This window comes from Apteryx rowi, unplaced genomic scaffold (assembly GCF_003343035.1).
Source record: "Apteryx rowi isolate R43461 unplaced genomic scaffold, aptRow1 scaffold_27, whole genome shotgun sequence".
Taxonomy (NCBI): Eukaryota; Metazoa; Chordata; class Aves; order Apterygiformes; family Apterygidae; genus Apteryx; species Apteryx rowi.
Window position 1 is genome coordinate 2991450 of NW_020449085.1, and position 12745 is coordinate 3004194.

At 48.8% G+C, this 12745-nt stretch overlaps 1 protein-coding gene across 1 annotated transcript in view; it reads right to left on the reverse strand.

Annotated features, from left to right (window-relative positions):
* Nucleotides 1–1274: 1274 nt before the first annotated feature.
* Nucleotides 1275–12745, reverse strand: part of SIN3A (SIN3 transcription regulator family member A) — a 32180-nt gene continuing 20709 nt past the window's right edge. Inside the window, exons 15-21 of the mRNA XM_026068275.1 lie at nucleotides 11902–12475; nucleotides 11158–11327; nucleotides 9458–9631; nucleotides 8390–8482; nucleotides 7937–8031; nucleotides 7157–7364; nucleotides 1275–4126 (exon numbers count right to left, since the gene is read on the reverse strand). Of these exons, the coding sequence (XP_025924060.1) occupies nucleotides 3896–4126; nucleotides 7157–7364; nucleotides 7937–8031; nucleotides 8390–8482; nucleotides 9458–9631; nucleotides 11158–11327; nucleotides 11902–12475 (1545 nt within the window). The 3' untranslated portion in view covers nucleotides 1275–3895. The remainder of the gene's footprint in view (nucleotides 4127–7156; nucleotides 7365–7936; nucleotides 8032–8389; nucleotides 8483–9457; nucleotides 9632–11157; nucleotides 11328–11901; nucleotides 12476–12745) is intronic.

Genomic DNA, 12745 nt, shown 5'->3' on the forward strand with positions numbered 1-12745 from the left:
GTTGGCGGGGCCGCGGCGCAGGCTGCCGGCGGGGAAGGGGAGAAGCAGGCCGGGCCGGACGGCCCCGCCCGAAACGCCGGGGGCTGGCGGCAGCCGCTGCCGCGCCAGCCTGCGTCGTGCCAGCGGCTGGTTCGCCCGAGCTCCTGGTTTTCCCTGGGAAGCAGCCTCGGGGGGGAAGTGCCCGCTTCGGGCGCCCGCCCGGACAAGCGCCTCAGGGGGAAGGGCCCTCCGATGGGCCGCGTGTCCCCTGCCGCCGGGGCAGGCCCCTCCGCGGGGAAGCAGCCGAGACACGGCCTCCAAGGTCACTGGGGTCATGTCGTCCCCTCCTTCCCATCGTTGCTTATGGTTATTCAGTACAAGCAGCGCCGTCGCCTCCCTAGGCCTCAAAGTCCAATGGGAAAAAGAGAGAAACCAGCCCCCGCTGTCACTGATCAGGCTTCGAAGTTCGGCACTCGGAGCTGAGGCAGCCAAATCTGAAAGAATTCAATACGAATCGGTTTGGGAAGGATCGTTCRTTCACAGCAAACACAAAGCCACCGAACGCCTCCCCCAGCTCTGCTTACGGGCAGCGCAGGCCAGTCCCGGCTGCAGACCTGCGCCGCGGCAGGCAGAGCGGTCGTGGCCATCCCTCGGCCTCGCAGACACGGCCGCCAGCCAGGATCGGCTCCCTGGGAGAAACGGTTCTGCACAGGAGGGCACTGCCGCCTTCCCGGAAACATGGCTTCTTGGGGAAGCCTTGCGGATGCCTTGGGACACTTTAGCGACCCCGAGACCGATGCCGCGCTGGGAAAGGGCGCTCACCRGGGGTTTGGCCTGCCGGGCTGTGCTGATCTTTCCCCGCGCGGCGGCTGTAACTGTTCCCCCAGAGAATTACAGGATGAAGAGGCGCACGCGCTTTTCCTCCCTCTCCTCTCTGACAGCTTTAATGGGGCTGGAAACGTGTTTCCGAGGATGCCGTTACTCACTCCACAAGCGTCTGCTGATTCCCCTCCTTCCCAACTCCAGGAGACAAATAAACAGCTAATTACTGCCTCCAGCCACCACAAAATACTGCGTGTCTTAGTAAATGAATTGGAAACCAGAGGCAATGCCCAAACAGAGATGTTTATAGCCCGGCAAGCACTAAGCGAGCGCTCCCAAGAGCCGTAGCTTCTCTTGGTCTCAGTCTAAGCAGCTCTGCACCCACCTCTCTTCCTCCCTGCACCCTGCTCCCTCAGAAGCACCCCAGATTTCATTGTGTATGATCAGGAAGGAAGAAAAATCTGTACACAATGATTAGCCCTGATATTTTAATGGAAATACTGCACTACAGTCAAGTTTACAACATTTGTATAGAAATCACATGGATAGTGGGCCAAGGATCACATTACAGAATACAAAAAGCAAGTTCAAATAAAAAGAAAAAAATCTTTGCTATTGTACAGGCTGGGATCAGAGCTTGGAGCTCAGATGTCAGACACGGGGAGGGAGGAAAGCCGCTTGTGAAAACCCTGCTGCGAAAGGGAGAGGTCTCCGTGTGGTTTATTGGTTGGGTTTTCCCGGGCACCGCAGCCGGCGGGAATCCACGTTAACCCCCCTCCGCTCGGAGGACATGCAGGCACAGACTCGGGACAAGACACCCACAGAGCAGCAGCAGCAGCTGTTACTTCCAAGCTGGTAAAAAGTCTAAATCACCCAGACTTCTGCTTCCAGATCACCTTGAGCATACACAAGAAAAAGGGGGGGGGGGTGTCAAGACCGGCGGGTGAGGAGCAGGGGAGCGCGCGTAAAACCTTTGCAGCGGAAGAGGACACGCAGGAACCCCTTCCCGTCCGCTCACGGCAAAAGGAGGAGGAACGAGACAGGTGACTTATTGCTGGCAAACTCTGAACATTCCCCGCTGGGCTCTTCCCTCTCTTTCCCTCTCTCCATAGGAGGCTCCCGTCCATCTCCACGGCTAGATCTGCCTTCCGCACATTGGCTGCCAATGAGTAGTGACCCCCGGGGGCCGCGCGCTTCGCCTCCGCCCCGCCGGCCGCGGGAAGGTCCGCGAGGGACCGGTCCCCCCGGACCTTCGCCCAAGCCTCTCCCCTCTCCGTCCTCCACACACACACGCCTCTCCTCTCCCTGCCTGCGGGAAGGAGGGGAACTCGAGCCCTGCGAGGAGCCGACCCGCCGTCCTGGAAATYCCCAGGCTGGAGGGAAGCGGCGGCGCAGCCGAGCTCGCGGCTCCCCGCCGGGGATGGCGGAAACAGGGTTGGGCGCTTAGGACTGGCAGCATCGGTTTGTGCAAGGAAAGCTGCCTCCTTTGAGGAGGAGAGACAGTGCAGTTGTGTCTGTCGTGGCTTACGAAGTCTGTGCCGACTTCTTTTTAAAATCAGGATCGTCCCTGTGTTTAAATATCTGCCAGCGCTAAACTTCTATACTTAAAAAAATATATATCCCATATGTGGATTTCACTAGTGAAATGCACCAAAACCCACCCCGCCCCTCGCCCTTCTCTTGCACGCACGCACGCACCACGCACAAACACACACACAGAGCAGCTCTATCAAATACTGGTTTGGTACTTAAGATGTTTTCTCCAATACTGAGAGGGAAAAATACATAAGCACAATCAACCCCAGCTAAGTAGCTCAGCAACACTTCCCAAAAGCGAAGGTCCTTGGAGCTGGAAGACTAGGTGGATAAAAATTACCCACCAGGAAAGAAAAATTAAAAAAATTAAAAATTATATAATATATATTTATATATCTTAACAGACTGCTTATATCTCGGTTGTGTCAACCACAAAACACACACACTGCCTCTGCTTTTTCCTCTCAGATTGTGAAGCCAATAACAAAATGGTGCCCCCTCTTCCCCACCCCAAAAACTGCATGCTGCATGGTGCCTTTCAGACCAGGAACAGGGCTGTGGGTGAGCGAGTGTCTTCCTCCAGTAAGAACAAAGACATTTTTATTTACAAAAAAAGGAGAGAAAAGTTTCCACACAAAAGCACTACAATGATAACTCCCTTTGGTAAAAAGTGTAATAAATGTCTTCGTAGGTCTGTCTGTAGGTACTAATTCTCAAGCCACCTGGTACTATGGTACACAAGAAGCTAGTACAGTTATGCTAGCACATCAAGCATACTTCCTTTAATAAAAAACAAAAAAAAATTGACAATTTGTACATTTATTTACAAAAAAAGGAGGGGAACATGTTAAAACTGTGTTGTTTTCTGTGGTGTGTGTGTACGGACATGTGTGTGAAAAGCTGGTGCATGGCACTAGGAGAGACTAGTAAACAAGCAGGTACAAAAAACAGTTCCACTGGCACTAGAAAGGACAGACCAATCTGCACTGGTTGAGTCCAGCATGGAGGGCGGAGAGGGAAGCGAGGGCCCGCGGTCGGCTCCGTGAGCGGCGTCGGGCTGCGAGAGCGCCCRGGGCCCTGCGAAAGCTCCTGCAAACTCGCGGTGCTGGAGCAGAGGAGATGCCGGTTGTGACAGGCACCTCTGGGGTTGGTGACACGCAGCCAAGCGCGCGGCTTGGAAACGCACCGATCAGCTCCGGTGGCGGCGAGCCTCCCGTCYTCTTCCCTCAATGCTCAGGCCTCCGGGGAATTAAACCTCAACACTGCTGGTGTGTACGAGCTAGTCGCGTTCCTCTGGGATCGCTCGGTTCGGAGAAGGGTCCTTGCCTCCGCGGCGCATGCTGAAGTCGAAGGGCCGGCGGCCAACAGTCCCAGCACGCGTCGGCAGAGATCCACGTTCCTATGGAGAATCCCGCTGGTGACAGGTTGTACCAGCCACCCACTAGTCAAGTGGCCATGTTACGGAGATACACAGTGAGGGGAGAAAGGCATCTTCCTCATTTCCTTGATGCGCACACACACACACACACCCCCCGGGGTCTTCCCTCGCCCAGGGCGTTTACGGTGTCTTGAATATTGTGCCGTATTTGACGCGGTACTTGTTAATGCTCACAAAGTGCAGGGTCTCTGTGTCACAGGTGGTGGTGCAGGGCACCAAGCCCTCCAAGCCTTCGCCCATTAGCCACTTGCTCGTCTCGGCTGCCATCTCGCGGGTCACGTGCTCCTTGGTCCATTTGTCCACCCAGGCCTGGAACCGCTGGTGCAGCCGCTTGCTCACTCTTTCATGGGACTACAGAAACAGGAAGAGGTATTAAAGAGAGAAGGCTTCGACCGCTGATTTGCAACAGAATTCAAAGCTCAGCAAGCAAACCACTTTCTGTGTCAACATAATTGGCTGCAGGGAATTTGTACCGGAGACGCTGGCCCTTGCTAACAACAGAGGAAAAACCCTGATAAAGCCCCCCCAGGTCTCCCTTCTCAGAAGCCTAGCTCTAAGGAAATTACAATGGCAAAACAAACTCAGAAATACCAAAAGATTGTGCTAACAACTGCCAATTCTGTCACAGCCCCTTTTTTTTTTATTTATTTTACTGCACCCCACTACGTAAGCGCTTCGGATCTAATGAAGAGAAAGGATCAGCCCACACGCCATCGCAGAGCTGAATCTGGACAGTAAAAGAAGTTTTTCAACCGCCTCCTTCAGTGCTTGATGTCATGAACTACCCCCGCAATAATCTCATGCTCTTCATTTAATACAGCGGTTCTCAGCCTGGGGACACAGAACATATCCTGCGTCCCTTCCGCACCGGCAAAAAGGTCAATGCGCCCTACGTGCTGAGGCGGGCGGCAGGCGACGGAGCACAGAAAGGAGGGAAGCACGGCGGGATGCGGGAGCGCAGACAGGCACGGGAACGGCACGGGGGATTCGCAGGGAGCGGGAGCGGGCAGCTCTGCAAAGGCCGTGGAGTGGGGCAGCTGCTGCCAAGCCCCCGGCCGGCTTCCCGCCGCCCCCCGYGCCCTGCGGCCGGCGACCCCGAGAGCACGCGAGCGGAGCTGCGCGCCTGAAGCACGGCCCTGCATGCGCGCGTGCAGCACGCTGCGCGGGGACACCGGCCGGGAGGATTCGGGCAGGCTTATCGCGCCTTGGACGTGCGGGGTCACCYGACTGCTACAGAAAATTAAGAACAGGGCCAGATCTAAACAGTTTGAGAACCGCTGGCTTAACGCAAGTGTCGAGAGAGAAAAAACCATGCGCATTCTTGGATAAGAGCATGTTTAAAGAATGTAGAATCCAGGACAGATGGCTTAAAATCATGGCCTGAAACTCACGATTACCATCATAATTTAAAACTGTAAATATAATTAAAGCTCAAGATTAAAACTAACTTATTTATTTTATGCTTCGTTTTATTCTTCTCCCAAAGAACGATGGCTTCTCAGTGGCTGTTAACCATTAAATCCAATCAATTTGTAGTTAAATGCAGCTTTTGCAGCCCTTTCAGTACACTTCACTAATCAGGAGGTTATGCTGCATTCTAGGTGCTTACAAGTCCAATAGTTTGACCTCTATTCAGATTCTTTGTGATAAACAGTGGCAAACTGTGTCTTGTTTATGAGATAACTTCTCCTCGCGGTTTGTGCCAATTGAATTGCATAGATGGAATTCAATCACAGTCCTCAATACTGGCATTTCAAAGAACCACTATTTAACTAAACATCTGATTTGGATATAAGAAGTTTAACAAAATTACTTTTAAATGGATTGAGTAAAACCATTATTTGTGTTTCATCAACAAGAAACAGATGGTAACTAGTTGTTTTATAAGTTTAAATAAATGAATGCAACGGAGACGCTGGAGGATGATTTACTATACAGGAAGCGGTGCACACCTCTCCCACTCCTTCATCTCCTAGTAAATTTTCCCAGTGGTCAGGAGTTCGCTGAGAAAAGCAAATAATTCAATAAACTGCAAACAATCTCTGCAGCTATAGGAGGGACTATTGCTGACAGAGCCTCTCGGTTACCTTTGGTTCCAGTTGCTCAAGCCAGTAACTTTTGCCTGGAACTGGCAGGTTTCGCTTTCTTTTGCACTCTAAGCAAAGGCATTCCGTTTAGCAGTTTGTTTCGAGTAGATTATAATAAAATTACAGTGAAGTATTTAAAACCTCAAGTTTAAATAACCATACTAGAATAGGATTTTACTGTTAAAACCTACTATTTTTCTCTGTCGGACAGAAATATTCCAATGTGATGAGAAAAGTAGCCAACTGTCCAAGCATTCAGAACACCAAATCAATTTTCTTTGACCGAGTCATTGCAGATTCAGCTCCTCTGGCTGTTTTCACCGTGAATAAAAGCAACTCCCCAACTTTTATAGCTCAAGAACAGCCAGACAGTTCACACTTCCTCCCCTCTCCTTCATCCCTGCTCCCCTCTCTCCCTCCCAGCCTATCCCACACACATTCACACCCTCCTTTCTTTACCCCCCCAGTTACTGTTGGCACAGAGTACCACAACAGCTTGGACCAAAAGCAAATTTGAGTAACTTCACAAAGGGTGAAGCAAAAGTCGAATTCCAATTTATATCAGCGATCACTTGCACTGACTGCTATGCAGGAGACAAGACAGTTCTCTTGCACCCAGGACTTCCTCGCCCTGGGAAAATACCCACGGTGACACCTCTGTAGCCGTGACCTTGCTGCATCCATCTTTGCCACAAAGCCAGTGTTTCTAGAGCAGCTGCTGTATGTTTGCAGCACTCTGCCGTGCGGGAGCGACCTGAGGACTCCCGCTCTCAGTGACTGGGGACAGGAGACGCTGAGGGGATGGTACCCCGAGGGATTTGCTGGGTTAGAAAGCATTTGGTGCTCTGCACTCTGAATGATTCCTCTTTGGAGGAGCCCTGGAAGGACAGGCACTCGCACAAGTCACCACGAGAACACACAAAAGACAGGCTTTCCCTAAAACAGGGGCAAACCACCCATGGGAAGTGCCTCTTGGAAGAAAACCGAGAGCTAACAGTTGAAACCACTGTCCTACCATAGTAAAACTCTCTGGAGAAAAGGGAGGAGGGATGGGAGGACGACGAGAGTTAGAGGAAGAAATACAAAGGATTACACCTTAAGAACATTCAGAAGATCTTTAGTGTCTTGGGAGGACAAAAACAGCACACCATCCTCCTGGCAACATAAAGACCACTAAATGTTACCAAATGGGATCCCCAAGGACATTTTATCTGACTCTTCCCACCTGACCTTTGGGAGTAAGAGGTCCCGGAAAACACCAGCTGCCCACCCCAATCCTTTCACTCACTCCTACCTGCTGAGCTCGCAGCAGAGCGGTCCTCCTGTACATGTAATCCTCCGATTTGATCACGTACACCATCTTATAGGAGTTCAGTTTGAATTTACACTCCAGCTTGTCCAAGCTCTCCACGTTCTCCATGGACTTCTTACTGTTTCCCTCCTTCCCTTCCTTCTCCTGCTGCTCCCGACCACGCTGACACTTACGGATCCGCCTCAGATTCCTGCAAACCAGAGAACCCCTCTTGGAATTAGTGCTCACCCTCTAGTACTAGGCTGGATGTAGCTGGTGGATCTGTGCTGACCCTTCACGAACCTGACATACAACTTGGAGCACAACTGCCACCGATTAAAGTCATCCAGGCTCAGACCCCTACAACAAGTCAGCCCGCTGGGTTAGCTATTTCTGAAATGACGGCTATTGTGCAACCAACTCCCTGCTCATGAAAAACCCTGACTTGGCACCCACTGTTTTTAGATAGAGGGTTACCGTAAGCCAAGGCAGGACTGCCAGAAAACAATCTGGCGAGTCAACAGCCCTCACCCTCTCTGCCACCTTTGGACCATGCCATCTCTCAGTCACTGGAGAGCAGGAGCCTGGGGTGGACCCACAGGCTTTTAGGATAAACAGCAGCACGGTACTACTATGCCACACTGCCAGGGTAATGGCTTCTATAGTGGCATCAAAATACAGGAGCGACTGAACACCCAAAACTGTGATAGAGCACAATTGCTCTGCCCTCTATGGCCAAAGACAGTCCATCAGGCAGGGTTCACGGCACAGCCTGCCACTCACCTTGGCAGGAAGACTGGTTTCTGGGCCAGGTGCTCCCGGAGCTCAGGGGAGGTAGAATCGGAGTTGACGTACCGTTCCACGTAGTCTGACCAGCGCTGCAAGTGAGCACACAACACACATTAGCCACTACTTTCCCACCAAAAAATGAATGATGCTTAAGGAGGCTAAGATGGAAGTTATATGATGAACACAAGGTCACCTTCGAAGACTCCATGCATTTCGTTCCCACAAAGGCAAGTACAATGTATCACTATGTGGTTTTGGAGACTTTCTAATATAGGAAAAAACAAGAAGGATTTGGCTACTCACATCACTGAAAGCTTTATGTTGTGTTGCTGAAGTTTCTTTTTTCTTGCGCTAACAGACTCTGGACCACAACAACAGTCAACTGGACGTCCTTGTCCAGTGCACCCTTGACAAGCACAGTCAGCTCTCTGGACAAGCTGCTCTTACCTCTGCTTCTACTGGGTCATCAGAGTTCTCCTCTTCTGTGTCCAGCAGTTCAATGGTTAACTGAACTTGACCTCTGCTCTGAATGAACATCAGCTATAAAGCAAAATGCAGAAGGGACTTTAGTAAGAGGTTTCAAACAGAAAAAACCCTCCACTTCTCACTGGGGCAAAGGGAGAATGAAGCAAGTTGCATAGTTTTAAGGCAAAAATCAGTGCCTCCCACATTACTGACAGAGAAGGAAAAATGCTAACCAAATTGCACAATCTTTGAGGAACAGAAGTTTTAAAGCTTTCCAAAAAGCTTTTTTTTTTTTTTTTTGGAGGGGTAGTGGTCCCTCTTGAACCCCCAAGATAAGTTTGAGGGAAAGGGAAGAGAGATTACACAAGAAGGCTTTTATCCAAAGTATTTTACTAGCTCAAAAGGGCCTGACCACTTCCTGCATCTCAGGCAGAGGAAGTATGGATTTGATTAGAACAGTGCACCAGGTTTATTTAGCAATGTATTTAGTCAGCAATTATTTAATACCCAGTCAGTATTAGCGGATCTTTCCACAGTCTAAAAAGGTTGAGACCCCAGAGAAATGGGAAAGTTTTATCTAAAAGATTAAAATCAGTGAGAGCAAATCAATCAACATGATACAACCCTAAGACTTTGTAAAGCACAAGGGATATTCATTGCTGTTCCAGGAAATATATTTCTCCCTTGCTTCATCTCTCCTCAAAACCTCATTTCTAAGGGGCCCTTTCAGAAACATTAACATCCCTGTGCGCAGCTCCACTCTGCCTGTGTGGACTCACGTAAGTTCTGCCCCAGACCGTAGCAAGACCAGCAGTAAGTGGGTTCAGTACATCACTGAAAAGATGCTCCTATGTGCCAAAAGCTTGGGACCTGTCACCGAAATTCTCCTGTTAAGTTTCAGAGCCACAAAAGGTCTCAGAGGCCTCAGGGCTCTTGGGCAGCTAAATAAAGCTCCTTTTTTAAAGGACTGGTGTCTCTCCTTTTCACAATGCATTCCCCAAACCTCACTGCTTGCTGCTTTTGTATGAAGGTTCGCAGCCATGGCTTTACCTTGAAACAGTTCTCCTCTGACATGAGCTGCTCGGCTTTGCGCTGGTATGTGGCCTCCAGAAGAGTACGAGAAGACTGAGAAGCGAGAAGGCCTCCAGTTGCTCCATTGTTATTCTCTGACAGGTAGAGGTCTGTCACCTGCACGCAGATCTCATCGCTCACTATATGCTGGAGCTGCAAAAAGGAAGAACAYGGAGAAGGTGTTCGTGAGGACGGTGTTATTACTCAGGGACAAAAAAAAAATGCCTTTGTGCTTAGTGCCTCTTGTCTTGCAGAAGATGCTTCTCCTCGCCTAAGGCACTTAGGAAACCTTGTTTAGGAGACATGCAAAACCTGGATGGCCCATCAAAACCCTGAGCAAGGCAGCCAGCTGGAAGAGTGACGAAGTCTCCAAAAATACGTTTTTGTAACCGGCATCAGCAGGTTTTGACATTAAAGAAAACAGCAAGTAAAGCTGAGCCTCTGTCTTTATTTGCCAGCGTTTTAAGCTTTGTAAATAAGCTTTGTTTAAGCTTGGTAAATATAAAACTACAACTAATAAGAAAGAAGGCATTCTTTTTATCTCCTGAATACAAATACACAGTAGCAGAACGAGGCAACCTCACTTCTCACCCAAAACAAGCCTCAGTCAGAGGACTGGAGTCTGCTACATGCCCATCTGCACAGGTTAGAAAGAAGCAAACACATAACCATGAGTTTAAGCCTTAGGAGGGGGAAGAAAAAAAAAAGATGAAAAAGCATCAATTTAAGGCAACAGTCTTAGGAGCTTCTTCCAGTTGCAGATGATCRCTGTGGATTTTTACATAGCCACGGTACCTTTTACATAGCTGCTATCTTTTAAAGGACAGCAGGTGACAAAGTATAGCAATTCATACAAAGCTATATAGGCAGGTGATGTTCTGGTCAGCAGTAAGGCAGAAAGGTTTAGAGCACCGTTCTGTAGCATAACCACAGTAAGTGTTTGCTTCCGTTTGTGAGGCATGGAAGATTTTAAATCAAATTCTTATTTTTGTACAAGTTTAAAATCAAGTCTTTTGACTGTTTTTTCAATTCAGTTTATCTCTGGATTGAAGTAAAGAACTTTTGAAAAGCAACTCTATCCTTCTGAAAGAGGAAATACCTTTCACGCAGTTCTACTTCCAGCCTCTTGCATCTACTTTTGGTCTTTATGCTATGAAATAGAAAATCCCTTGGTCACACATTCTTCCTACCTGCCCAATAAAATGGCTAGAGTTTAATAACTAAAGTTAGCTTCTCAAACAACCAGATAAAAGACACAAAGCTTTTTAGAAAAGGCATCCACTGTCCTTACAAAAGTGGTGAAAATGAATTAAATTATTTAAAGGCCATTTAATTCTTTTTCAAAGTTAAAGCAAGATTGCTCAGGAAACACTCTGAAGATGAATATTTGCATCCTAAAGCTGCTGGAGAACAAAGACAGAACTCTACATGCACAGAGAGGATACTCCCAATAATTTAAATACATCAAAATGTATCCTTTATCCTTTATTACCTCTCTTTATATCAGCCCTAGAGCAGGGTTTAAAAACATCCACAATTCACTTGCTGAAACCTGAAATTCCACACTTCGGCATACAATACTCTCYCTTAAATCTGGACCAGGACTCTCATTTCAGGAAAAGACCTGCCCACTTTCTCTACCCTGGTCCATCCACCCTCCAGGGTCTGCTGGCAGTCACCTGTCGAACAATGCTCTGAATCAGCTTGTCCATAGTAAAGGCGATGTAGGCATGAATGGTGAACATTTCGCGCAGGGAGTCTTCATACTGCGAYGAGTCCATGTTCCCATCCAGGAGATTGCGCACCATGTCCAGGAACGCTGGGTAATAATCCTCAACATCAATATCCACTGCRACAAGAGAGAACGGAGAGATGAACACACATACCCCCCAAGAAGGGTCACTCTCACAGAACAGCTCCATTTCTAAGAGCAAACAGGCCAAGAGTTTTGGTCCTCAGACTACTCTACCCAGTCAAGGTGAAGAGTTACTGGAATGGTCTTAAATTCATCTTTTATAGACATTTAAATGAGACCTTTTAAGGCCCCAGGTACTTTCATAATCTCTTGCTTTCTGGCTCTGGCATCCTCCATGAGGCCTTTATTTCCGAGAAACTTTTTAAAGCACTTAGGGAACTCGATGACACTTTAGATATGTTAGTGAAAAATGAAAGCTCGTATGAAGTAACTGCTGCACATTACTGTTCTACTATTGCCAATTGCTATTTGTGTCCCACATGCCCACACCTTCCCATCTTCTCCCTCAATTCAGTGCTGTACAACGGTAACAAAAGAGAGATTTCCACCCCCCTCCATCAAAAAGGGTTCACCATTGTAACACGTCTGGAGAAACCAAGTAAGCTTCGTCAACATGCTACGAATAGAAGCAGCTATCTTCCCAAACCTCACATCAGAAGTCACTCACTAGGCTCCTTCAGTCGCAGCTGGATTGCAGGACTGTCGCTCTTGTCTCGCTTTATGCCTAGCACTTCCCTTTCCCACTCCCTTTCCCGCGTCTCCTCTTCGATTTGCCGCTCAGCCTGGGTGCAGATCCTCAGCAGCCGCAAGCACAGGATCTGATGCAGTCGCATGAATATGTACCAGTTGTTRTTCACATAGAAGAGATTGTAGACCTCATCCATGCCCCGCAGCTTCTGGGCCGTTGTGTTGTTGAACATCAGCTTGGTTTTGGGAGGACTGCCTCCAACACCATTGTGCTTTTTTGCAGCCCCAGTAGCTTCATCCACATCCATTTCTTCTTCTTCCTCCTCTTCCACATCTGAGAGTTCGCCTCGCTGAGCAAACAGCAGGTCTGGAATGAAGTGATACATAATCTGCTTGATTTTGTACTTGTCCTCTTTCTGGATTCCTGTCTGCCGTTTCACATGGTGGATGATGAGAGAGGCAGCATCTTCCAGGATCTGCTTGTCTTCATAGGCCAGTGATAGGTGTGGGCCTGTGGGTACTCCAGCATTGTCTTCTGAAGCCTGTTCTTGCCTCTAAGAACAAAAAGCACAGCACATAAATTAGACCCACAAACACCTCCCTATGCCCAAGAACCTTTTAGAAAGCTCCCACAGTGGCACAGACTACCTCTCTTCTTGCACCCCCTTGACACAGAGGGAGAAACCAAACCTTCCACTGAGACAAGTATGCTCTTCAGAACAGACACCAGAAGTTCACAAATGTTTTTCCTGTTTGCATGCCTTCATCATCCCATTTCTGTTCAAGAACCTGTGGCTACCTGCTACCAACAGGACAATGAGTCT